A 27,458-nucleotide genomic window follows, 5' to 3' on the forward strand; every position below is an offset into this window, starting at 1 on the left:
CCTTGGGCATTTCACTTCACTTCTCTGGGCCTCAGTTCCCTAATCTGTAAAATGGGGATTAAGACGGTGAGCCCCGTGTGGGACAGGGACTGTATCTAACCTGATTACCTTGTATCTACCCAGCGCTTAGAACAGTGCCTGGCACGTAGTAAGCACTTAACCAATACCATCATTACCGTTCTTATTACGAAGCACTTGGCGGAGGACAATTGAGTAAGTTGTGATGATTTCTACCGTCAGTCAATCAGTCGATCGCTTAGGATAGCAATGCGTCTCCCACACAAAATGACCTCAGAGGATTCTCTCCTCTGCCCGGATTAAGCCCCCAAAGGCACCCAGGACTTTTTTGACCCGTCGCCCTCCACCCACCCACCCATCTTCCCCAAATCTTCCAGCTCGGGAGTGCCACTTTCTTCCGTGTACACAGAAGCTTGATTTCCCCCGCATTGTTGCAACCTGGGCACGGAATGATTTTCATTAATGGAAAAATGGTCCTCAAACACACTGATTAGACCTCTTCAGGTACAACAAGATAAAAGCCTGGTAATTTGGATGGAGTACTCTTCTTAAATGTCTACTTTATGTGTGGCAGCCAATGGGAAACGCAGGTTCCCTCTCACCTGACCCTACGAGTAATTAAGAGTCCTCTTCTTTTTCTTCCCCCCCCCCGCCCCGTCCCCAAACGTTAACATGCTGGTGGTACATTTTGGGGACTTCAGGGGGCATCCAACAAGGAGAGCGGCAAAGGGCGAGGAGGGGAAGTTACTCCCACGACCCCCTAGGGGAGATCGCCGAGGGAGGGGCAGGAGGGCGGTGACTGGAGGGGGTGGAGGTGGAGGGTTTGTTGGGCAGCTCTAACGCAGTCCACGAAGTTTGCCATGAACAAAGTCAGCATGAGCGAACCGGGCTGGCAGAGCGAAGGCGATCGTGCCGTCTCCCGACTCCTCGACGTGGTGGAAAACGAACTCCAGGCCGGGCGGGAGAAAGGGGATCCCTCGGAGAAGCAGCTCCGAGTGGTGCTGGAAGATGCGGCTCTATGGCAGCAGTTCCGACAGGTCACCAACGAAATGATCGTGACCAAGAACGGCAGGTGAGCTGTCTGTCCCGGGGCTGGGCCGGGCCGGGCCGGGGACAGGCCAGGAAGAAGGAATTCCCTGAGGAATATTAAGAAGGTCATCGCGCTTCCCACGAGACCGGCTGATTAATCTGATTAAAGCTGATAAGAGAAGCGGCATGGCCTAGTGGCTAGAGCCTCGGGTCTGGGTTCTAATCCTGGATCTGCCACTTCATTCAATTGTATTTTTGGAGTGCTTAAGCCTGACTTGGGCAGGGAATGTGACTGTTTATTGCCGTATTGTACTTTCCCAAGCGCTTAGTACAGTGCTCTGCACACTTTAAGTACACAATAAATGCGATTGAATGAACGAATGAATGTGTGCAGAGCACTGTCCTAAATGCTTGGGAGAATACAATACAACAATAAACATACACGTTTCCTAACCACAACGTCTGCAGCGTGACTTTGGGTGAGTCACTTCACTTCTCTGGGCCTCGGTTCCCTCATCTGGAAAATGGGGATGGAGACTGTTAGTCCCATCTGGGACAGAAACTTTACCCAACCTGATTAGCTTAGAACGGTGCCTAGCATATAGTAAGCGATTAACGAACGCCGCGGTTATTATTGATTATTAAAGAGGCCCACCGGTCCAGTCAGATGACAGGTGCTTTCCACCCGACCCTACAGCTTAGCGGCGATGTCGGGAACCCGACTGGCCGACGCGGCACCTGCCGGGGCTGAGGTGTCCAGCTGGGAATTTTCAGGTCAAGGAGTCGCCGGTGCCGGAAAACGGGAGCCGTTGGATTCCCTAGGCGGTCGGGTGTCGGAGGCAGCTGAGATTTATCCAACTCTGCCCAAGCTCCTTGCGATTCGAACTTGATCAGGATCCCGAATCTAAAGCCAGCTTGGTGACCATTCACCACCCGAAAGGAATGACCATAGGGCCACTGATGGCTTAATTATGTTACTGGTTAAGCGCTTACTATGTGCTCAGCACTGTACTAAGCACTGGGTAGATACAAGATAATCGGTTTGGACACTGTCCCTGTCCCACACGGGACTCACACTCTTCATCCCCATTTTCCAGATGAGGTAATTGAGGCCCAGAGAAGTGAAGCGACTTGCCTAAGGTCAAAAAGCAGACGTGTGGCGGAGCGGGATTAGAACCCAGGACCTTCTGACTTCCAGGCCCAGTTTCTAACCTCTAAGTCATGCTGGCTTCCTTTCTCTTCCTTTGGAAGGGAATCCAAGCCCAAGTTTACCCCTTCAGGGACGAGGAGATGAGTGGGTATATGAGGTGTATTTTTGTGGGGGTCCACAATTCCAAGTTGGAGGAGAGAGAAGGCCATCTGCATACTTTCTTCTGGGTTGAATCCGGATTTAATTGGGTGATGATTTCCTGGGGTGAATTGTAGTTTCTGGGGATTGTCCCCCGGGAGGGCAGAACTGGTCAGTCGGCTTGTGGCAGGCTGGGCACCTGCCAACCTCATCAGGCAAACCATCACCCTGCCAACGAGATGCCTCCGTGGCTTCGAGCCACACCGGTGCCACCTCAACGAAAGACTAGTAGGGACACCAAGGGCATCCGCCTCTAAATGGTAATGATGATGTTAATGGTATTTGTTAAGTGCTTACTACACAACGTGGTGTTCTGAGTGCTGGGGTAGATACAAGATAAACAGGTTAGAAGCTCATGGTGGGCAGGGGAACATGTCTACCGACTCTGATATATCGGACTCACCCAAGCGCTTAGTACAGTGCTGTGCGCACAGTAGGCGCTCCATAAATATATACGTATTGGGTGGGAGCAGCTGGGGCAGGGAGCGAGGATGGACTTCGCAGTCTCTTGGAATCATCCCAGCTCCTCACCCGCGTTCGGTTCTCTTTAACATCAGAGACGGTAGTTCCAGAGAACGTTTTTATTCCGTTGCCCCGACTTGCCGGCCTGAATTTCTCTTTCATTACTTCTCAGGGGAAATGAAGAGAGGTAGACTTGGATATTTTCATTTCCTCCTGACTCGGAGGTCTCTGATTTCTAGGAGGTAGGAGGTAGGAACCAAGTCTAAAACCTCCACCTTCTTGTCGGCTCTGTGTACCTCTTAAGTACTTTGATATTCACTGAAGCCCCACTGCGTTTATGTAAACATCCTTCTAATTTGCTATTTCCGGATTTTCTTTTGATGTCTGCCTCCCTCTGAAGACTGTAGGCTCCTTGTGGGTGAGAATCGCATCTGCCAACTCTGTTATATTGGAATAATAGCAATAATGATAATAATAATAATAATGATAGTATTTGTTAAATGCTTCCTGTGTGTCCAGAACCATACTAAGCTCTGGGGGAGATAGAAGATCATCAGGTCCCATGTGGGGCTCACAGTCTAAGTAGGAGGGAGAACAGGGATTAAATCCCCATCTTGCAGATGAGGGAACTGAGGCCCGGAGAAGTGAAGTGACTTACCCAAGGTCGTGCAGCAGACAAGTGACGAAGCCAGTATTGGAAAATGAGGATTGAGACTGTGAACTCCACAGGGGGCAGGGATTGTGTCCAAATCGATTTTCTTATATCCACCCCAGCACTTAGTACAGTGCCTGGCACTTAGCAAGTACTTAACTTGCTGCCTGTTGACTAGTTTTGATGTCTGTCTCTCCCCGTTCTAGACTGTGAGCCTGTTGTGGTCAGGGATTGTCTCTGTTGCTGAATTGTACTTTCCAAGCGCTTAGTACAGTGCTCTGCACACAGTAAGCGCTCAATAAATATGATTGAATGAATGAATGAACCCCAGCCCAGGCTCTTTCCACTAGGCCACGCTGCTTCTCTACCTGTACTTTTCCGAGTAGTCAGTACAGAACTCTACACACGGTGAGTGCTCAATAGATACTATTGTTTGAACGATTCAACCTAGCCACTTTTCTCTCTTCTTACCCCTCTCACCCTAACTAACCCTCTTCCCTTCCTCTCACTTACCAACTGATCTGCCTGCTTTTTCACGAGGACAAGGTCTCTTATAAAGCTGAAAAGATAAAGAATAAAGACCCAAAGGGCGGGAGTGCAGATTTTACATCCAAGAGTGAATGAATAAAATCAAACAATCAATCATATTCATTGAGCACTTACTATATGCAGAGTGCTGTACTAAGCGCTTGAGAGAGTACAATACAGCAGAATTAGCAGACCGATTCCCTTTCCATAATGAGCTTACAGCCTTCAGTCTATGTCGGCTGACGACTGTAGGGTTAAATTTCTTGTTCTTGCTTGGCACAGACTTCTGATCTATTTAGTAGTCAGCCCACCTTTAGCCCCACTGCACTTCTGCACATATCCACAAATTATTTAGTTAGTTATGTATTTGTTTATATTAACGTCACCCCCTCTAGACTGCAAGCTCGTTGTGGGCAGGGAACACGTCTACCAATTCTGTTGTACTTTACTCTTCAAAGTGTTTAGTACAGTGCTGTGCTCATAGTAAGCACTAAATGAATACCACTGATTGACTGATCCTTCAAATACATTTTAGGGAAACTTTGGCATTTCCTTGTTTCCCTCTCCCTGCGCTCCTTCTGTTTCCCTGTGATGGAGTGGCTGTCTTTCTGGGCTCCCTCGGTGTTCTCTCTCCACACGGATCGGACACAGGGACTGGCAGACACGAGAAGGCTCCTTCATCCCTAGCGGGAGCTGGGGATAAAAACCGGAAACGCAGATGTCTTGATTCCAGGTTAGCAGGCATCGTCTCGCTCCAGCCTAAATCTCGCTGTGATTCCCGGTCTCTTGACCCAAGCCCAGCTCTGTCCAGTCAAGCCTCTTCCCTGTTGGGTTCATTCATTCATTCGATTGTATTTATTGGGTGCTTACTGTGTGCAAAGCACTGTACTAAGTGCTTGGGAGAGCACAATACAAGAACATACAGATTCCTGCCCACCATGAGCTAATTTCAGAGGGAGACTGAAAAGAACACAAACTTTCCCAAATGGAAAAATGTCCTGTGGGATCCTGGGGAGGTTTCTTTCCAAACCATCCAGTGTGAACTGTGGGGTGTCGTGGTGGTGGGAGGTGTCCCTCTAGCAGGCCCCCTGAAGAGAAAGGTCACCCCCACTGCCCCCACAAACATACACTCTCTCTCACACACACACACACACACACCCCTGCAGCCCAGCTGATTCTATGTCTTTCAAAAATCGGGGCCTGGAGGTTAACTGAAAGTACCTGTTAGAGACAGACTAGCAAATTAAACCAAAGTGATCTTTAGAAGGCCAAATAACTCCACTTAGATTAGCATATTTTGGATTTATAACTGGGAGGTTTAATTCTCTGGAGAAGACGCTAATACTAGGAAAAGTCCAGGGAAAACGTGGAAGAGGCAGACCGGCCGCTAAACGGATAGAGACCGTAACAACGATAACGGAAGAACCGTTAGAAAGGTTGCGGATTATGGCAGAGGACAGGACGTTCTGGAGAGAGTATATCCATGGATTCGCTATGAATCGGAAACGACTCGACTGCACTTAATAACATATTGTTCTCTTGATCTGCCCCTGTTGATCGGAGCTTGTATAATAATAATAATAGTAATAACAACAAGAATAATGATGGTATTTGTCAAGTGCTTACTCTCTGCCAAGCAATTCACTAAGCACTGGAGTAGATAGAAGATAATCAGGTTGGACCCAGTCCCTGTCCCTCCAGGGGGTCACAGTCTAAGTAGGAAAGAGAATAAGGATTGAATCCCAATTTTAAGATGAGCATAGAGAAATTAAGTAACTCGCCCAAGGTCACACAACAAGCAAGTGGCCTATTCCATGTAAGCATTTATTTATGGCACTGTCAACAGCGTGTTTGCTCTGCAGAGATCAAAGAGCAAGAGCGGCAATTTTCACATCAAATACTAATTATGGCATTTATTCAGCATTTATAATGCGCCAAGCACTGCGATAGATATAGGATAATCAGCTCTGACACAGACCTTGACCCGTGAGGGGCTCACAGTCTAAGATGGGGGGAGAGGAGGTCTCATACCCACACTTTATAGACAAGGAGAATGAGTCCAAGGTGGATTAACCGCCTCTCCCAAGGTCACACAGCAGGCTCCTGGCTGAACTGGGATTAGAATCCAGGTCCCTGCCTTCCTAACCCTTTCCCTTTGGCCACCCTGCCTCCCAATGCTTTTAATTTCCAAATCACTAACTGTCTTTGGGGCCGCCACTCGGCTTCCTGTCATCTTGTTCCTGCGGTGGCTGATGGCTAACACTGTCCGGTTTGGTCTCAAGCCTGTTTGAGATCTCCAGGCAGGGGGAAGGGATGGGGCGTGCAGTTATGGGAAGCACAGGCCTGGGGGCCAGGAGACCTGGATTGTAGTCCCAGTTCCCCTACTTATCTGCTGTGTGTGATCTGGAAAGTCACTTAACCTCCCTGTACCTCAGTAATCTCATCTGTAAAATGGGGATTAATACTGTGAGTCTCATGTGGGACGGAGACCCGTTAAATGTGGTTGGCACAAAATAAGTGCTTAACAAATACCATAAAAAAAAAGAAAAAAAGAGGTAGCTTCTGGGGCCGGGACCCCTAGGGAACGGGACTTCCCCAGCCACAGTGGACCAGGGCGATTGAGAGTCCGGTGCCCGTTTCATACCCCAGGGCTCAGTAAAGTGCCTGGCACATAGACTGTAAGCCCAGTGTGGGTGGGGATTGTCTCTCTTTATTGCTGAATTGTACTTTCCAAGCACTTAGTAGAGCCTGCACGCAGAAAGCACTCAATAAATATGATTGAATGAATGAATGAGGCCCTTAACAAATAGCACAATTACTAACTACAGTTATTATTATTATCGTTAACCCTGCCGACCTCATGCCTTTCAGACGGATGTTCCCGGTCTTGAAGGTCAGCGTGACGGGCCTGGACTCGGATGCCATGTACTCCTTCCTGCTAGACTTCGCCCCCACGGACGGCCACCGCTGGAAGTACGTCAGCGGCGAGTGGGTGCCCGCCGGCAAGCCCGAGCCCTCCGGCCACAGCTGTGTCTACATCCACCCCGACTCCCCCAACTTCGGTGCCCACTGGATGAAGGCTCCGGTGTCCTTCAGCAAGGTCAAGCTTACCAACAAGCTGAGCGGAGGGGGGCAGGTACGCCTGTTTCCCTCCATCTTTTTTTTAAATGGTATTTGTTAAGCACTTACTACATGCTAGGCCCTGTTCTAAGCACTGGGGTAGATACAAGGTAGTCAGATTGGACCCAGTCCTTGTCCCACATAATAATAATAATTGTGGTACTTGTTAAGCGCTTACTATGTGGCGGGCACTGTACTAAACACTGGGGTGGATACAAGCAAATCGGGTTGGACATAGTCCCTGACCCTCATGGGGCTCACAGTCTCAATCCCCATTTTACAGAGGAGGGATCTGAGGCACAGAGAAGTGAAATAACTGGCCCAAGGTCACACAGCAAACGAGGGTCAGAGGCGGGATTAGAACCTGGGTCCTTCTGCCTCCCAGGCCCGGGCTTTATCCACTAAGCCACGTTGCTTCTCTGCGTGGGCATCAAGAAATATCAAGGGTGCATTTAGACAATTAGAAGGACCCTCTCAGCCCTCTTCTCCCACGGAAGCCAATTAGTCCCCGGAGTCCAGATGTAAACAGGAATAAACAGCTCTTAATTGGGGCTTTCGTATTTTAATGGGCTTCCTGATATTGTAGAGAGGGCGAAGGGGGAGCAGGCGGTTTGGGTGGGAGGGCCCATTTTAGAGATCATTTCAAAGACCCGGCTCTTTCTCTAGGACTTGAAGGTGCCCGGGGCGGGGTGGGGGGGAGGGGAAGAAATTGTTGGTGGGTACTGGGGCTTTGTGGTCCCTTTTGTTGGGGGGTAAATGGGATGTTGGCAATAGTCAAATACCTGAGTAAAAAGCTACCCCTAAATGAAATAATTACCGCCTCCACTTCTGCGGAATGGTAATTATCGGTAGACTATTGGATGCGCGTCAGTTTTCAGGAAAAAAAAAGGGGCCCCAGTGAGGAATGTTTCCTTCTGAGGCCCTTGAAATGGCATGGCTGGTTTTTGCTGAGATATTTTTAGCGCGGGTACACAAGAGCATCATTCCGCAGGGCGGGGGGCTGGGGCCAGTCAGTTGGAAGGGTGGGTCTGGAAGAGAAATCCGCATCCTGGCCTCCTCTTGGCCCTTCGATCCGGACCCCCACCCGGGCCGACCTCTTGGTCCGTTGGAGCCTCAGTTTGCTCAGCTGGGAAATGGGAGTAAAGGATGCTGGCGGGTGGAGAGGGAGCGGAGTTCTCACTCATGTCTTGGCTGATCCGGGTTGTTGGTCCGGGGCGCTCCATCAGACTTTGGTTTCTGTAGTTTATTTATCCATATCAGTGTCTGTCTCCCCCTTCTAACCCCGCTTCTAGACTGTGAGCCCGTTGTGGGCAGGGCTTGTCTCTATTTGTTGCTGAATTTTACTTCCCAAGCACTCAGAACAGTGCTCTGCATAGAGTAAGTGCTCAAAAAGTACCATCGAATGAATAAATGAATGACCATAAATTCACAGTGGGCAGGGAATGCATTGACTGACTCTATTGTCTTGGACTCTCCCAAACGTTTAGTACAGGGCTCTGCACACAATAAATTCTCAATACATGCTTCTGATTGACTGATCACTCTCATTAGAGCCTGTCCTCTAGACTGTATGCTCATCTTGCAGTCAGTCAGTAAATCATATTTATTGAGCACTTATGGCGTGCAGAGCACTGTTTAAAGCACTTGGGAGAAGACAGCTACAAACAGGCACATTCCTTGCCCACAACGAGTTTACAGTCTAGAGGGGAGACAGATATGTGAATATAAATACATAAATTACATATATGAACATAGGTTTTGTGGGGTTGGGGGTGAATAAAGGGAGTAAGTCGGGTGACAAAGAAAGGAGTGGGAAAAGAGAAAATGAGGGCTTAGTCAGGGAAGGCTTCTTGGGGGAGATGTGCTTTCAGTAAGGCTTTGAAGGTGGGGATGGTAGTTATTAAATCCAAAAATAGATGACATTAGTCAATCATATTTACTGAGCACTCACTGTGTGCAGAGCACTGTACTAAGTGCTTGGGAGAGGACAGTATAATATTATATCAGAAACATTAGCACTACAATGGATGTTATCTGGAGTTGGGTTCTCTCCAGAGTTTTCAGTAATCCCATTCACACCACCCCAGATTCCGTATAATTCGGGGAGCCCCTAAATGCAGCGAGATTACGGGCTCACCTCAATTTGGTGTATCTGCTCGCTCCCTCTCTGGGGTGACCTCAGGAAAGAAAATCAGGGAGAGAGAAGCAGCGTGGCCTACTGAAAAGAGCCCGGATCTGTGTGTCCGGAGGTCCTGGCTTCTAATGCTGCCTCTGCCACCGGCCGGCTGTGTGACTTTGGACAAGTCACTTCACTTCTCTGCTGCTCAGTGACCTCACCTGTCAAGTGGGGATTCGATGCCTTTTCTCCCTCCTACTCAGTCTCTGAGCCCCATCTGGGGCAGGGATTGTGTCCAACCTGATGAATTTATTATCTCCCCCAGCTCTGAGAACAGTGCTTGACATATAGTAAGCATTTAACAGATTCGATAATTATTAACTGATTGTTAAAATGGCTTTCGGAGGCAGAAATGTTTGCTTGTTTTGGCTGTTGGGTAAGCGGTGGTGAGATGGATTGGTCCCTTACACCAATTTCCACGCCCCACCCACTATTCCGGCTCCCCCCGGGGAAGAGGAAAGTGGCTGAAATGGGGAGGGCTAGTCGGCAAGGCCACTGGTGGCCACCAAGAACACCAGCCACCCCTCTGTCTGTTCCCCACCCCCTCCCCCAAATTCCAGATGGGACACACAACATTTGATAACTGACCTGTCCAGTATCAAACCTAGTAACTGATCACCCTGGGATCAATAGCTTCAGAGCCAAGAACAGCGCATCGGTTGTATACCTACCTGGAACAGTGGATAGAGCACGGGCCGGGGAGCCAGAAGGTTATGGGTTCTAATCCAGGTTTTGTCACTTGACTGCTCTGTCACAACCTTGGGCAAGTCACTTCACTCCTCTGTGCCTCACTTACCTCATCTGAAAAATGGGGAATGAGACTGTAAGCCTCATGTGGGACAGGGATTGTGTCCAACCCAATTTGCCTGTACCCACCTCAGTGCTTAATACAAGTGCCGGGCACACATTAAGTGCTTAACAAATACCACAGTTATTAATATTATTATTACCTCTGTGGTTGGGCTTAGCTCTGTTGACTGAGATAACAGTTGCTTTCTCTCCTCTCTGTATTTCCCCGTCTCTCCCCTATCACCCTCTATCTCTCTCCCCTGTTTCTCTCTTTTTCTTTCCATGTCCCTTTCCTCATCTGGCTCTCCTTGTCTGCCTCTGCCACCCATCGGTTTCTCTCTCCTTGTATGTCTTTCTTTTCATCTGACTGTTCTCTGTCTCTCTCTTTCCCTGGGTGTCTCTGCCTGTCCCTCTTTCCTTATCTGTCTATTGTCTGTCTCTCCTCCCATGTCTCTCTCTCCTCATTCGCCTGCCTTTCTCTTTCCTTGCCTGCTTCCTTCTCTCCTTGTATGTCTCTCTCTCCATATCATTTTTCTCGTCCGTTTCTCTCTCTGCCCTTACCTGACTACCTCCCTCCATGGCCTCTGACTGTCTCTCCCAGATCATGTTGAACTCCCTGCACAAGTACGAACCACAGGTTCACATAGTACGCGTGGGGAGCTCCCACCAGATGGTGATGAACTGCTCCTTTCCCGAGACACAGTTCATAGCGGTGACGGCCTACCAGAACGAGGAGGTAGGTGGGGAGGGTCGCACGGGGGGGGGGGGACACCCTCATGCCTCCATCCTGCAGAGCACGATGCTTGATTGGCTGGCTGGCTGGCTGGCTGAATGGCAAAATATCCTTCTAAACATCTGGCTGGCTGGTTAGTTGGCTGACTGGTTGGGTAGTTGAATGGCACAATGTCTTTCTGTCTGGTTGACTAGTTGGCTTGCTGGCTGGTTGGTTAACTGACTGGTTGACTGGCTGGTTGGCCAGCTGGCTAGTTGGATGGGTGGATGGCTCCCCCTGACCTTGGTTTGTTTGGGAAGCTCCTTGCTGTTCTCAAGGAGGAACAAATGAACACAACTTTCTCTTCTATTTCCCCATCACAAATTGCTCCTCCCCCTGGGCAAGCAGGCAAGCGACTATCTTCTTGTCTAGTTCCTCACCCTCCCTTCCCGGTCCTCGTTCCTTCCTTCCCCCTGGGATCCCTTTGGGGCAGAGCCGAGGTGGATTCAGAGAGAAGAAGTCAGGTCGATCTCCCAGGAAACAATTTCCCTGGAATGTCCCAGCGATAAAGCCTCCGTGTCTCTGCTCATGGCAGCTCCACTGACCCTGCTTGTTTTCTCCCTCAAGATCACGGCTCTCAAAATCAAGTACAACCCTTTCGCCAAAGCCTTTCTGGATGCCAAGGAAAGGTGAGCTTTCTGTGGGCAACTGAGGAGACCAAGTCCAAAGACGGGGTAGGGGGTGGGGGCGGCCAAATACTGTGGGAGTGGGGAGCCAGGCCGTTGGTCTTTTTTTTTAAATGGTATCTGTTTAGTGCTTATTATGTGCCAGCCACTGTACTAAGCACTGGAGTAGGTGCAAGCTAATCAGACTGGGCACAGTTCATGTCTCACATGGGGCTCACGGTCTTAATCCCCATTTTACAGATGAGGGAGCTGAGGCACAGACACTCTGAGTTCTAATCAAATTCCATGTGATTTTCATATAATGGGCCCAACCGTTTTGCATATTACAAGCACTAAGGAGGGTCACCTTTTGACCCAAGAGCTGAGTACAGTGCTCTGCACACAGTAAGTGCTCAATAAATGCGATAGAATGAATGAACAACAGAAGTCTGGTGACAGCACACCCGCTATAACCAGATGGATATAAATTATTTAGGAAACATTGCTCAGAAAAAAAAAGGAGCCCTAGGTAAGGTCACGTTTAAAAAGGAAGAGGCTGGCTTCACGAGAGCAGTGCGGAAAAGGAGCTGAGGGTCTTAGTGGACCAGAAGTTGAATGAATGAGCAATCAGCTCACACGATATTGAGACGTATGAACTGATTTCTGTTCCACTGGGCAATGGTCAGGCTGGTAAAAGGAGTGAGAGTAAGAATAGGATTAGCAGTAGCAGTAATGATAATAGTAATGGTATTTGTTAAGTGCTTACTATGTGCCAAGCACTATTCTAAGTGCTGGGGTAGATACAAGGTAAACAGGTTGTCCCACATGGGGCTCACAGTCTTAATCCCCATTTTGCAGATGAGGTAACTGAGGCACAAAGAAGCTAAGTGACTTGCCCAAAGTCCCACAGCTGACTAGTGGCGGAGCCGGGATTAGAACCCACCACCTCGGACTCCCAAGCCCTGGCTCTTTCCACCAAGCCACGCTGCTACTCATAACAGTAGTGGTATGCACAGTGTGAGCCCGTTGTGGGCATGGATTGTCTCTGTTTGTTGCTGAATTGTACTTTCTGAGCGTTTAGTACAGTGCTCTGCACACAGTAAGTGCCCAATAAATGAGATTGAATGAATGAATTTATTGAGCACCTACTGGGTGGAGTCACTCTATTACGCATTACTGACCTACAACTGAGGCACAAGGCCTCTCGGCTCCACCAGTTAGCTGCTGTGTGACCTTGGTCAGGTCACTAAACTTCTCAATGCCTCAGTTGCCTCCTCTGTAAAATGGGGATTCAATAGCTGTTCTCCCCCAACCTACTTGGGCTGGGAGCCCCTTGTGGGACAGAAACTGGGTCCCACCTAATAATAATAATAATAATTGTGGTATTGGTTAAGCCCTGACTATGTGCCAAGCACTGTACTAAGCACTGGGGAAGATACAAGATAATCAAGTCCAGCATGAGGCTCCCAGTATAAGTAGGAGGGAGAAGAGGTATTGAATTACCATTTTGCAGATGAGGAAATTGAGGCCCAGAGTAGTTAAATGACTTGCCAAAGGTCACACAGCAATTGAGTGGTGAAGCCGGGATTAACACCCAGGTCCTTCTGACTCCCAGGCCTATGCTCTATCCACTAGAGCACTCTGCTTCTCTCTCTAAGCACTCAGTACAGTGCTCTATACAAAGTCAGTGCTCATTAAATATCATCAGTTAATCGTTGGAGTCTCCAACTAGAAATGACAAATGGAAATAGCATCCTTCTGGGATTTCAGGATTGGGAATCAGTGTGATGAAATTGATTCTAGTGCTCACTCTCATTTCTAATGCCTGGACCCCAATCTGCTCCCTTCAGCAGCCCGTGCCTCAGTTTCCCACTTGTAAAATAGGGCTAACGATAGCTGCTGACCCTCTGACCTCCTGGGGGATTTTATGAGATAATGTAAAGGAAATGACGATAATGAATAGGCTAATAAATATAATGGGATAACATTTCTTCACGTCCTTTTGAGCTCTGAGGGCCAAAGGCTTGCAATAGCACCTGAGATAATTTCTGAGGTTCTTTCTGCTTTCCAATCACAAACCCCACATTCAGTCATTCTCTACCATCACAGTAGCGCTACCCACTAAGATACGTGCTAATTAAATCTTTTAGCTCCATTTAGAGAGTCTGGCAAATCCGCATTCAGCCCCAGAAAATGCACCAGGTAAATAAAATGGGTTTTACTGACAGGAAATGCTATTGAGGGAAAAGCTGCCGTTTTTACAAAATAAATGGAGTTCGTCTTTGTTTATCCACAAGGGGAAAATGTGCTAAATAATGCATCATTTCCCAGTCAACATCTCGGGCCATAATTTTCTTTGAAGGGCCGACGAGAGGGGAACAGAACGTACAGAACATCTTGAGTGGAACTCCCCGCTCTTCCGTCTGGAGGGATGTATCTGTCGGGCTGGGGGGAAGGTGCCATCTTGGTGGCTGCTGCCATTGGTGGATAGAAGGTGGAGACAAACGCCTTGATCCACCCTGGCTATTCCACACAGATGCCAAAGTGTTTGCGGATTATCCAGGCCCTCTGCTCTTTCTCTTCTCCTTCTCGCCCTCCCTTTCTTCCTCTTTCTCTCTCTCGCATCGCGTCTGCCTCCACCAGCTCCTTGTCCTCATCCTCCCTCTGGCCTAGAACTCCCATCCCCTTCACATCTGACAGACCACCACTCTCCCTGCCTTCAAATACTTATTAAAATCACACCTCCTGCAAGAGGCCTTTCCAGATTAAACCCTCATTCTTTCTACTCTCTCTCCCTTCTGTTTTACACTTGACTCTATAACCTTTAAGCTCTTGATAGTCACCCACCCTCAACCCTATAGCATTTATGTATCTATCTATATATGTATTTATTTATCTATGTATCTATAGATATCTATGTATCTATATCATTTATGTATCTATATATAGATACATAATTTATTTTAATGTCTCTTTCCCCCACCTTTTTAAATGGAATTTAAGTGCTTACTATGTGCCAGGCACTGTTCAAAGCCCTGAGGTGGATACCATCAAACCAGGTTGGTCACAATTCCTGTCCCACATGGGGCTCGCTGTCTTAATCCTCATTTTAACAGAGGCACAGAGACCTTAAGTACTTTGCCCAAAGTCACACAGCAGACAACTGGTGGAGCCGGGACTCCCAGGCCCAGGCCCGTGCTCTATCCACTAGGCTATGCTGCTTCTCTAAACCCCGACTAAATTGGAATCTCCTTGTGGACAGGGACCGTGTCTACCAACTCTAGTTTACTGTACACTCTCAAGCTCTGAGAACAGTGCTCTGCATATAATAAGCGCTCACTAAAAAACAGTGATTAAGTGGTTGAAATGAAGGATGTCAGGCTGGTAAGTTGTCATGCCTGCTGGCATGGAGACTAAAGTTGCTGTGTGGAGCAAGAGTTGGAGGTTGTCGGGCCCTCTGGATGCGGTTCAACTCGAGTGTTTTAATCAATCAATCAATCATAATTATCCTCTAGACTGTAAGCTCGTTGTGGGCAGGGAATGTAGCTGTTTATTGTTGTATAGTATTCTCTCATCTGCTTAATACAATGCTCTATACACAGTAAGCCCTCAGGCAATACGCTTGACTGACTGACTGAGCATTACTGTGTGCAGAGCACTGTACTGAGCACTTTTCATGCCACCAGTGTCTCAAGATGGAGCCAGGATTGGGAGAATGGAGGAGGAGAGAAGTTGAGTGAGACTGGGTAAGGGAGCGGGTTAGATTAGGGACCCCCTGGGAACTAGGCGTGTTATGGCCAGGGAACGAGCCTGCTAATCTTGTTATATTGTACTCTCCCAAGTGCTCAGTAGAGTGCTCTGCACACTGTAAGTGCTCCATAAATATTCATTCATTCATTCATTCATTCAATAGTATTTATTGAGCGCCTACTATGTGCAGAGCACTGTACTAAGCGCTTGGGATGAACAAGTCGGCAACAGATAGAGACAGTCCCTGCCGTTTGACGGGCTTACAGTCTAATCGGGGGAGACGGACAGACGAGAACAATGGCACTAAACAGCGTCAAGGGGAAGAACATCTCATAAAAACAATGGCAACTAAATAGAATCAAGGCGATGTACAATTCATTAACAAAATAAATAGGGTAACGAAAATATATACAGTTGAGCGGACGGGTACAGTGCTGTGGGGATGGGAAGGGAGAGGTGGAGGAGCAGAGGGAAAAGGGGAAAATGAGGCTTTAGCTGCGGAGAGGTAAAGGGGGAATGGCAGAGGGAGTAGAGGGGGAAGAGGAGCTCAGTCTGGGAAGGCCTCTTGGAGGAGGTGATTTTTAAGTAAGGTTTTGAAGAGGGAAAGAGAATCAGTTTGGCGGAGGTGAGGAGGGAGGGCGTTCCAGGACCGCGGGAGGACGTGACCCGGGGGTCGACGGCGGGATGGGCGAGACCGAGGGACGGCGAGGAGGTGGGCGGCAGAGGAGCGGAGCGTGCGGGGTGGGCGGTAGAAAGAGAGAAGGGAGGAGAGGTAGGAAGGGGCAAGGTGATGGAGAGCCTTGAAGCCTAGAGTGAGGAGTTTTTGTTTGGAGCGGAGGTCGATAGGCAACCACTGGAGTTGTTTAAGAAGGGGAGTGACATGCCCAGATCGTTTCTGCGGGAAGATGAGCCGGGCAGCGGAGTGAAGAATAGACCGGAGCGGGGCGAGAGAGGAGGAAGGGAGGTCAGAGAGAAGGCTGACACGGTAGTCTAGCCGGGATATAACGAGAGCCCGTAATAGTAAGGTAGCCGTTTGGGTGGAGAGGAAAGGGCGGATCTTGGCGATATCGTAGAGGTGAAACCGGCAGGTCTCGGTAACGGATAGGATGTGTGGGGTGAACGAGAGGGACAAGTCAAGGATGACACCGAGATTGCAGGCCTGCGGGACGGGAAGGATGGTCGTGCCATCCACGGTGATGGAGAAGTCTGGGAGCGGACCGGGCTTGGGAGGGAAGATGAGGAGCTCAGTCTTGCTCATGTCGAGTTTTAGGTGGCGGGCCGACATCCAGGTGGAGACGTCCCGGAGGCAGGAGGAGATGCGAGCCCGAAGGGAGGGGGAGAGGACAGGGGCGGAGATGTAGATCTGCGTGTCATCTGCGTAGAGATGGTAGTCAAAGCCATGAGAGCGGATGAGTTCACCGAGGGAGTGAGTGTAAATGGAGAACAGAAGAGGGCCAAGAACTGACCCTTGAGGAACTCCAACAGTTAAAGGATGGGAGGGGGAGGAGGCTCCAGCGTAGGAGACCGAGAATGATCGGTCAGAGAGGTAAGAGGAGAATCAGGAGAGGACAGAGTCCGTGAAGCCAAGGTGAAATACCACTGATTAATTGATTGATGAAAGCACTTCAACTGAACAACATCCAGCGGGGCCAACAAACCTCCAACTCTTTCTCTACACAACCACTTCAGTCTCCTCCTGTGCCTTCCTGCTGACAACTTACCGGTCCAGTCCAGTGCTCTGCATGTAGTAAGCACGCAGTACATCCCAATGATCAATTGATGGATTGGATGGTCCTCCAAGGGCAAGCTCTGAGCGACCCCCCGCCGCGCCCCCGTAGCGGCTGACTGACCAGAGTGGGCTAGCGGAAGACGCGAACTTAGCCAGCAGCCGGATCTCTCTTTCCTCTTTCAGAAACCATCCCAAGGAAGTGCCAGAAGCCAACTTGGAGGGCAAGCACATGACCTACTCCCACTGTGAGTGTCGTCCTGGGAACCCATGGGAAAATGTCTAGAGGAAAGGACCTTCTCGGCTCCTTACCTGCCCCCCACTCAAAATCCATTTAGAGACAAACCCTCGTCCTCAGCCTCTGGCAGGCCCCGACTTGCCAAGATTGGATCTAACCCTTTTCCTCCCCTTCTAAGATCCTTATGGGCAGGGAATATCTGCTAATTAGTAATAATAATGATGGTATTTATTAAAGTGCTTACTGTGTACGAAGGACTGTTCTAAGCCCTGGGTTTCTGTTGGATGATAGTAATAATTATAGTGATGATGGTAGTTCTTAAGCGATTACTATGTGCCCAGCACCGTTCTAAGTGCTGGGGTAGGTCCAAGCTAATCAGGTTGGACACAGTCTTTCTGACTTTGAATTTAAGATCAAAGAGAGAGGAAAAGTACGTCAGCCTCTCTCTCTCGTCTCTGTGTCTCTCTGTGTGTCTCCGTGTCTCTCTGTTTCTCGTTCCAGTGGGAGGCTGGTTGATTTCCAATCCCGACACGGTGGGCCCGGCCGGAAACTCCAACTACCAGTACCTGGGCCCTTTGCCTCTGCAGGTCCCTCACTCCCACCACGGCTGCGAACGCTACGGGGGGCTTCGAGGGGCCCGGGCCTCCCCCTACCCGGCCCCTTACCTGCCCCCCAGGAACGACGCCCAGACAGGTGGGACTTGGCTAACTGAGGCCCGGGGGGAGGGGGTGACAACCCCAGCGCAAGGAAAGACCGCCCCAGAGGAACACCCTTTCTGAGTTCAAAATCTGCCTAGAGACAAACCTATCTAGCGGCGCTTCTGAATTAAGCCTTCCCCTTCCTCAGCCCCCCAAAGGGTCAGCAGTTTTGGCTTCTTGGGGGGGGGGGGTGTCTGCTGGCCGCTCTTAAGGGAGAGAAGCAGCGTGGCCTAGTGATTGAGCCTGGGCTTGGGTGTCAGAAGGACCTGGGTTCTAATCGCGGCTCCACTGCTTGTCTGCTATGTGACTTTGGACGGGTCACTTCATTTCTCTGTGCCTCAGTTCCCTCATCTATAAAATGTGGATTAAGCCTGTGAGCCCCACGTGGGACAGAGACACTGTCCAACCTGGTAAACTTATATCTACCCCTGTGCTTAGTACAGTGCTTGACATCTAATATGCGCTTAACAAATATCACAATTATTATTATTTTTATTATTACAACACCTGACACATCCCAAGTGCTTAACAAATACCATAAAAAATAAGAATAATTTTGCTATTTGTTTACACTTCCTAAACAAAGTACATAGTAAGCGGTTAACAAAAACCACAGTTATTGTTATTATTACAATGCCTGGCAAACAGGAAGTGCTTAACAAATACCATAAAAAATAAGAATAATTGTGCTATTTGTTTAGCACTTCTTAAACGAAGTACGTCGAAAGTGTTTAACAAATACCACAATTATTATTATTATTACAATGCCTGGCACACGGGAAGTGCTTAACAAATACCATAAAAAATAAGAATAACTGTGCTATTTGTTTAGCACTTTCTAAACAACATACATAGTAAGCGCTTAACAAATACCACAATTATTATTATTATTACAATTCCTGGCACTACAGGAAGTGTTAAACAAATGCCATAAAAATAATAATAATTGTGCTATTTGTTTAGCACTTCCTAGGTGCCAAATTCTTTGCTAAGCGCTGGGGTAGTTACCCTTACAAGCAGAATGAGTACAATTCCTCACCAATAGTATTGATCAAGCCTCTGTGGGACGGGAACAGTGCTCAGTACAGGGCTTGGCACCGAACACTGCCATCACCCGTGAGGGCAGAGCACTGTATTGGACGATTGAGGGGATGCAGTGCAGGTAAGACACCATCTTTTCCCTCCAGGTGCTTCTAATCTCCTTTTTCTCTCATCCTTGGCAATCCCCTGCCTCTTCCTTCAACGCAGCTCTCCTACTACAACCCAGCCCCCGCACTTCAGATTGGGATTGGGATTGGGATTCAGCCGGACTCACTCAATCCCCCGTTGCTCCCTTCTACTTTACCTCGCTGCTCTCCTACTACAACCCACCCCACACACTTCGGTCCTCTAACTCCAACCTTCTCACTGTCCCTCCATCACGCCTATCTCACCGTGGACCTCTCGCCCACGTTCTGCCTCTGGCCCGGAACCCCCTCCCTCCTCACATCTGACACCCAATTCCTCTCCCCCAGGTTCAGAGCCTTATTGAAGGCCCATCTCCTCCAAGAGGTCTTCCCCAACTAAGCCCTCCTTTTCTCTTCTCCCACTCCCGCCTGAGCTGCCCCGACTTGCTCCCTTTATTCATCCCCCCTCTCAACCCTACGGTACTTTTGTCCACATTTGTCATTTATTTCCTTTTTTTAAGGTCTGTCTCCCCCTCTAGACCGTAACCCTCTTCTGGGCAGGGAATATGTCCGTTTATTGTTCTATTGTCCTCGCCCAAACGCTCGATACGGTGCTCTGCACACAGTGAGCGCTCAATAAATACAATTGACTGACTGACTTCCCTCTCAGGATCGCACCCGGAGAGTTTCCAGTGCACTACCAGTCTCGGCTATGGGAAGGAAGCAGAGGCCTACCCGTGCCATTCCTAGCTTGGGCAGTGGCTAGCGAGTGGCAGGCCATCTGCTAGAGGTCAAAACTCACCCGTGCCGGGCAGCAGCGGCACGGGAGAGAGTCGAGGGCGGAGACTCAAGTTGACCGGGCGGAAGGAGGAGTGGTCAACTACTTCCATATCGTTCCCAAGAAAACTCTATGGATCCACTCCCGGAACGATTGCAGATGGAGAGCGGGGCCTTCTGGGAGAGATGTGTCCATGGCGTCGCTATGGGTCGGACGCGACTCGACAGCATAAGACAAGACAAGATTGACTGACTTAACTCCCGATCGTTGTGATTCTTCCCGCAGTGAATTTCATGGAGAACTCAAGCCATAATCTTCAGGTTTTCCCTGGCCACGACAGCTGGACGGCTGTACCCTCCACCCACCACTCCAGCGGGCAGGCCGGACCCCTCGCCGGTTCGGCTCCCACCGCTGCCCCCAGGTACGGGTGTATCCTTTATAGAATTTCTGAAACACTTACTACGTGTCAAACACTGCTCTAAGCGCTGGGGTTAATTAGGTCGGTCACAATCCCTGTGCCGCGTGGGGCCCACAGTCTAAGTAGGAGGGAGAACAGGTATCCCTGTTTTACAGATGAGGGAACTGAAGCACAGAGAAGTGAAGTGTCTCGCCCAAGGTCACACAGCTGACAGGTGGCAGAGCTGGGATTAGAACCCGGGTCCTTCTGACTCCCAGGCAAGGTGAGGGTGAAGGGTAGTTAGGAGGTGAGCTGGCCAAGGGTCTGACTTGAGGGAGCCCTGATCGGTAGGAAGGTGGGAAAACTGGTGGAAGACCTCGAGCCAATGAGGAAGAGGAGATCTGGCTCGAGGAAGAGGGGTTCGGTAGCCGTTGGAGGTTTCCGAGGAGCGGAGAGATGGAGGCCGGAGGCAGGGAGGCCGCGAGGAGGCTCAGTTATAATGATGATGATGATGGTATTTGTTAAATGCTTACTAGGTATCAAGCACTGTTCTAAGCACTGTTCTAAACTGTGTTCTGAACTAAAATGGAGATGAAGACGGTGAGCCCCACGTGGGACAGGGATTGTGTCCAACCTGATTTGCTTGCATCCACCTCAGCGCTCGGTACAGTGCCTGGCACGTAGTAAGCGCTTAACAAGTACCGCAGTTCCTGTCATTATTATGGGTGGAGGGCAAGGAGAGAAGCTCAGATTGAGACATCCTTCCGGGCCTGAGGGGCTGAGGTACCGGATCGTGGAGGCGAGAGAAAAGGCAGGGTTAGAGGTTAGGGGAGAGGTTGAGGCTTCAGTCCTCTGGCTCCTCATCTGTTCTCTGTGTCTCTCTGTGTCTCTGTCTGTAGCCACTACCCCTGCCTGTGGACCATCGGGAGCGGGGGCGGGGGGCCGGACGGAGCCCCTGGCTCACCGGGCACATTCCTCCGAAGCAACCCGGTCCTCCCTGCCCCCGCCGCGTCCACCGTCCCCCTACCAGGAGCCCCCGCTGCCGGCCCCGAGACCCTGGGGGACGCCCCACTGCCCGGCATCGCTCTGCCCACCTGGACGGCCGTACCTGCCCATTCCTTCTAGGGGGGGAAGAGGGGCAGCCCCGGATCGGCTCTCTCGCACCCGGGGCCGGAGAGCAAAGAAGAAGCTCCGTGCCCTTGCCTGTCCCCCTGATCCCCTCCTCCATCCCCCCACCCCGGACACCCTGCTGGCTGGGAGTGGGTGGGGAGACAGGTTGAAAGCAGCATGGCCTAGTGGATTCACACAGCCTGGGAATCAGAAGGACCCTAGTTCTAAGCCTGACTCTGCCACTTGACTGCTCTATGACCTTGGGCCAGTCACTTCACTTTCCTGTGCCTCAGTTACCTTCATCTGTAAAATGGGGATTATGACCGGGAACCCCCTGTGGGACAGGAACTGTGTCCAACCCGATTTGCTTGTATCCACCCCAGTGCTTAGTACAGTGCCTGACACATAGTAAGCGCTAAACAAATTTCCCAGTTCTTCTTCTCCTTCTTCTTATTCTTCTTATGCAGCAGGGAGACAGGCAAGGAGTATCCCCCTAGCATCATGCCCAAGTGTAGTTTTCTGGGTCGACATGGCTGCTTGTCTCTTTTGTCCCAGAGGGAATGAGGCCAGGTCCCGTCAGAGGTAAAAATAATAATTAATTATAATAATTATGGTATTTGTTAAGCACTTACTATGAGCCAGGCAATGAACTAAGCATTGGGGTGGATACAAGCAAATCAGGTTGGACGCAGTCCCTGTCCCACATGGAGCCTCACACGTTCAATCCCCATTTTATAAATGAGGTAACTGAGGACCAGAGAAGTGACTTGCCCAAGGTCACACAGCAGACAAGGGGCAGAGCCGGTTCTGACTCTCAGGCTCGGGCTCCACGCCGTGCTGCACGGGCGTTTATTTTTTCCCAGACTGCTCACCCGTCGGTGGTCTCCTGCTGTCTTCAAAACATTCGGGGGAGGTAGGGAGAGGCGTGTCTTGACATTCCCATTTCACGGATGATGAAAAGGAGGCCCAGAGAGGTCAAGCAATTCATCTGAGGTCACACAGTCGGCCGGAGGCAGAGCCGGGGCTAGAACCCCACTTCTCCCGTCGCCCAGACTCGCTCACGCTAGTTCGCGGCTACCGCCCTCCTGGCCCAGGGAACCGGGATTCAGGGCAGGGCGGGGCGGCACGGCTAGGCGAGAGCCTTTCCTCTAGGTTCCCCTTGGCCTACACATTTCTCACAGCTTGGGCTGAAGCCAGGGCCAACCCTCAAAGCGACATATTCATCGTCATCACTGTCATCGTGGTATTTATTAATCGCTTACTTACTGGATAGTCTGCTAAGATACGTCCTTTGCCAGCCGGGCTCACAATCAGAGAGACAGGGCTTATCTCAAACCCCATTTTACAGCTAAGGAAAGTGGAAACCAGAGAGGTTAAGCCACTTGCCCAAAGTCACACAGCAGTCCAGAGCCTGATTCCCATCAACCAATCAATCAGTGATAGTAAGCAATTACTCTGTGCTAAGCACCTGGGAGAGGACAGTACAGTCGAGTTGGTAGACATATTGCCTACCCTCAAGGCACTTACAGTCAATCAGTACTGAGCTCTTTTCACTAGATCACACTACCTTGTTCCTAGCATGTTACCCCTGGCCAGGGTTTATTTTCTGAGGGAAGAAATGTCATGTCCCTTTCTCCCTCCTCTCTTTTTTTTTTACAGCACACGGTCCTCCCTGCTGAGAGGAGAGGGGCATATTTTTTAAAAGGGTATTCGTAAAGTGCTTACCATAGGCCAAGCACTGTACTAAACGCTGGGGGAGATACAGGATCATCAAGTTGGACACAGTCCATGACCTCCATGGAGGCTCTCAGTCTAAATTGGAAGGGAGAAGGATTTAATCCCCATTTTACAGATGAGGTAACTGAGGCCCAAAGAAGTGACATGAGGTGATTTGCCCAAGGTCACACAGCAGACAACTGGGGGAGCTGGAATTATTATTATTATTATAATTCTCGGCTGTGTGACCTCGGACAAGTCACTTCACTTCTCTTTGCCTCAGTTTCCTCATCTATAAAATGGGGATTAAGACCGTGAGCCCCACGTGGGACAGGGACTGTGTCCAACCCGATTTGCTTGTATCCACCCCAGCGCTTAGTACAGTGCCTGGCTCATAGAAAGCGCTAAACAAATACCATTATTGTTATTATTATCATTATTAGCTCCTTTGCATGTAATTTGGGGTGGGACTTCATAGTTAAGAAGTTCCCCATCCTCATCCTTGACCTCTCTAGGTGAGGCATCTGTAAAATGCAATAAAAAATAACCAGGAGACGTCATTGGTCCTTCTGCTCTTTATCTTCGCAAAGCAGCAAATATAAATATTTCATTATAAAGCACTTAGAAAATCCCAGAGTGTAAATGCAAAATGCATTGCTTCGTGGAGGGATACACTCCCTCTGCCCCTTTTGGGTTATATTCTGTCTGTGCTTCTGTCTGAATCCACAAGGGAGGACTTCTGCTTTCTTACCTCAACCATAATGAACCTAAGCACGAGCACCAGTTGGGAGTGATGTGCCGGTGGAGTCGGGTGAAATTGGGGCGTCCTGAAGCCGCCTCGGACCAGGATCCGCTCAGTTCTGGGTGTGAATCCCGGTGGACTGGGATTCGGGTGTCTCCTTGCCCCCTCCTACTTCACCTCACTCCTCTCCTACTCCATCCCAGCCTGCACACTTGGCCCCTCTAATGCCAACCTTCTCAGGGTCCCTCCATCTTACAGCTGACCCCTCGCCCACGTCCCGCCCCTGGCCTGGAACACCCTCCCTCCTCATATCCGACAGGCAATTACTCTCCCCGCTCTCAAAGCTTTATCGAAGCCCCATCTCCTCCAAGAGGCCTTCCCTGACTAAGCCCTCCTTCCCTCTTCTCCCGCTCCCTTCTGTGTCACCCTAAATTGCTCCCTTTCTTCACCAACCCACAACCCCACACCATTTATGTCCATAGCTGTAATTTATTTATTTATATTAATACCTGCCTCCCCACCTCTAGACTGTAAGCTCGTCGTGGGTCGGGAATGTGTCTGTTCTACTGTCCTCTCCCAAGCACTTAGTACAGCGCCTTGCACATAGTAAGCACTCAATACATAGGATGGATGGATTGATTGGTTGGGAGAGCCGGGAGCCTCACCGGAGAGCTCTTGCCGACCTCCTTCCGGGATCCCCTTCCCCCCGGGGGTCCGGGCCGGTCCCTCTCTGCTCCGGGAAGCAAAGAGGAAGGTGCAGGGGTTGCAACGAAAAAGTGCAACCGGTTGTGCGGTTCCCCGGACCGTCCACCCTGCCACCTGTCTGACCCCTTCTCCAGTACGGATGCACACTGGGCACCTTTCTAACCTGCGTGGCACGGTTGCCTGATGGATGGAGCACAGGCCTGCAAGTTAGAAGGATCTGGGTTCTAATTCTGGTTTCTCTAATCCTGGAAAGTACAACTGGGCGACAAATAGAGACAATCCCTACCCAACAACGGGCTCACGGTCTAGAAGTGGAGAGACAGACCAGAAAAGAAAGCAAAACAAGTGAATCACTTCACTTCTCTGGGCCTCAGTTCCCTCAGCTGTAAAATAGGGATTAAGACTGTGAGCCCTATGTGGGACAGGGACCGTGTCCAACCTGATTAACTTGCATCCACCCCAGTACTTAGAACGGTGCCTGGGACATAATAAGCACTTAACCACATGGAAAAACCAACGTTAAAACATTCTGCTTAACTTTTCTGTGCCTCAGTTCCCTTATGTGTAAAATGGGGATTCAAGACATGTTCTCCCTCCCTCTCAGGCTGCGAGTCCCGCGTGAGGCAGGGACTGTGTCTGACCTTGATGATCTTGCATCAACCCTAGCAGTTAGCATACCCTGAAATCCAGGCGGGGGGCTTCTGGGGGTTGAGGTAAGGGTGGGGGGATACAAAAGATACCTATCTCCCCTAGGGGTTGCCTTATGCCCCCTCTGCAAAGAGCACAGGGCTGGGAGTCAGAAAGACCTGTGTTCTAATCCCGACTCTGCCACTTGTCCACTCTGTGACTCTAAGCAAGTGACTTCACTTCTCTGTGCCTCAGTTCCTTCATCTGTAAAACGGGGTTTACGACCGGGAGCCCCATGTGGGACAGGGCCTGCGTCCAACCCGATTATCTTGCATCTAGCCCAGTGTTTAGTACAGAGCTTGGCGCATTCATTCGTTCATTCAGTAGTATTTACTGAGCGCTTACTGTGTGCAGAGCACTGTACTAAGAGCTTGGAAAGTACAACTCGGCAACAAACAGAGACAGTCCCTACCCAACAACGGGCTCGCGGTCTAGAAGTGGAGAGACAGATAAGAAAAGAAAGCAAAACGAGTAGACAGGCATAAATAGCATCAATATAAATCAATAGAATTATGCACACATCATTAATAAAATAAATAGAATAGTAAATTTGTAAGCGGTGTGGTTCAGTGGAAAGAGCTTAGGAGTCAGAGGTCATGGGTTGAAATCCCAACTCATCTGCTTGTCAGCTGTGTGACTTTGGGCAAGCCACTTAACTTCTCTGTGCCTCAGTACCCTCATCTGTAAAAGGGGGATTAAGACAGTGAGCCTCCCCTGGGACAATCTGATTACCCTGCATCTCCCCCAGCGCTTAGGACAGTGTTCTGCACCTAGTAAGCGCTTAACAAATACCAACATTATTATTATTATTATTAAAAATACCACAATTAGGATTATTATTAGGGTTAGAGCTTGGGGTCCCGGACATGAGGCTGGACAAGGGCCAGGCAGCCCCTTAAAGCTGAATTTTATTAAATGTTTTCCGAGTTGAATTCCTGCAGATCCGCTCGGCCGTGCGGGGCGACGGCCACCAGGGGGCAGCACATGCCCAGGAACGCCGCTGGGCCTTAAAGGGCCCCCGCGGCCTCAGCTCTGGGACTTCTAATAATAATAATAATGTTGGTATTTGTTAAGCGCTTACTACGTGCCGAGCACTGTTCTAAGCGCTGGGGTAGATACAAGGCAATCAGGTTGTCCCACGTGGGGCTCACTGTCTTAATCCCCATTTTCCAGATGAGGGAACCGAGGCACCGAGAAGTGAAGTGACTTGCCCAAAGTCACCCAGCTGACAAGTGGCCGAGCTGGGATTTGAACCCATGACCTCTGACTCCAAAGCCCGTGCTCTTTCCACTGAGCCACGGACTTCTCCTCTCCAAGAAGCTCCTGGGCCTTCTCTTCCCAAATCCAGGACCGCTCGGTGGAAGCAGATCCTCCCGAGGGATGCGAAGGGCAAGAAGAGGTGGATCGAAGCCGGGTGAGGGGGAGGCGTCTACTCCCCAGTGAACCAGGTGAACACCACCACAGGGTGGGAAGAGGCTTGGATTTTGTCGCCTGGGGAGGTTGAAATGCAGCCTTGATTCTGGTCGGGATCACTCAGGCCCAACAGTGGCCGGAGCACGGGTTGGGGAGGCGGAAGGTCATGGGTGCTAATTCCGACTCCGCCGCTCGTCCGCTGGGTGACCTCGGGCAAGTCGCTCGCTTCTCTGGGCCTCGGTTGCCTCACCTGTCAAATGGGGATGAAGAGGGTGAGACTCATGTGGGACAGGGATTTTGTCCAACCCAATTTGCTTGTATCCACCCCAGGGCTTAGTTCAGTGCCTGGCACATAGTAAGCATTTAACAAATACCGTTATTATTATTAATAAACTCAGGGACGAGATAAAGGAGGTTGGGGTCCACATGGCCCTGTCCCCCTCTGCTCTCTTAGTGGGTGGGCAGAAAGGCTAACGCAACAAACGCTAGATGCAATCAATCAATCAATCAATTGTAATTATTGAGTGCTTATTGGGTGCAAAGCACTGTATTAAGCACTTGGGAGAGTACGATATAACAATAAACAGACACATTCCTGTCCACAACGAGCTCACAGTCTAGAGGGGACGACAGACATTAATATGAATAAATACATTACAGATATATACATATATGCTGTGGGGTTGGGCGGGAGGATGAATGAGGAAAAAAGAAGAAAAGAAAAGCTCTCTCATTTTCATCCCTTTCAGCTTCAGTGAGAATGGGGAGAGAATGATAATAATAATGATAATTATGGCACTTATTAAGCATTTTCTATGTGCCAAGCACTGTTC

The 27,458-nt window shown here is 49.8% G+C and overlaps 1 protein-coding gene across 1 annotated transcript; it reads left to right on the forward strand.

Moving 5' to 3' along the window:
- The first annotated feature begins 878 nt into the window (after positions 1 to 878).
- On the forward strand, positions 879 to 21,377 carry TBX19 (T-box transcription factor 19). Its single transcript, XM_029080961.1, has 8 exons — positions 879 to 1,090; positions 6,909 to 7,173; positions 10,724 to 10,858; positions 11,462 to 11,523; positions 17,162 to 17,223; positions 17,715 to 17,906; positions 20,141 to 20,276; positions 21,152 to 21,377. Exons 1-8 carry the CDS (start codon positions 879 to 881, stop codon positions 21,375 to 21,377), a joined length of 1,290 nt encoding a protein of 429 aa, XP_028936794.1.
- The last annotated feature ends 6,081 nt before the right edge of the window (positions 21,378 to 27,458 follow it).

The sequence above is a fragment of the Ornithorhynchus anatinus genome, chromosome 16 (assembly GCF_004115215.2).
Source record: "Ornithorhynchus anatinus isolate Pmale09 chromosome 16, mOrnAna1.pri.v4, whole genome shotgun sequence".
NCBI classification, from domain to species: domain Eukaryota; kingdom Metazoa; phylum Chordata; class Mammalia; order Monotremata; family Ornithorhynchidae; genus Ornithorhynchus; species Ornithorhynchus anatinus.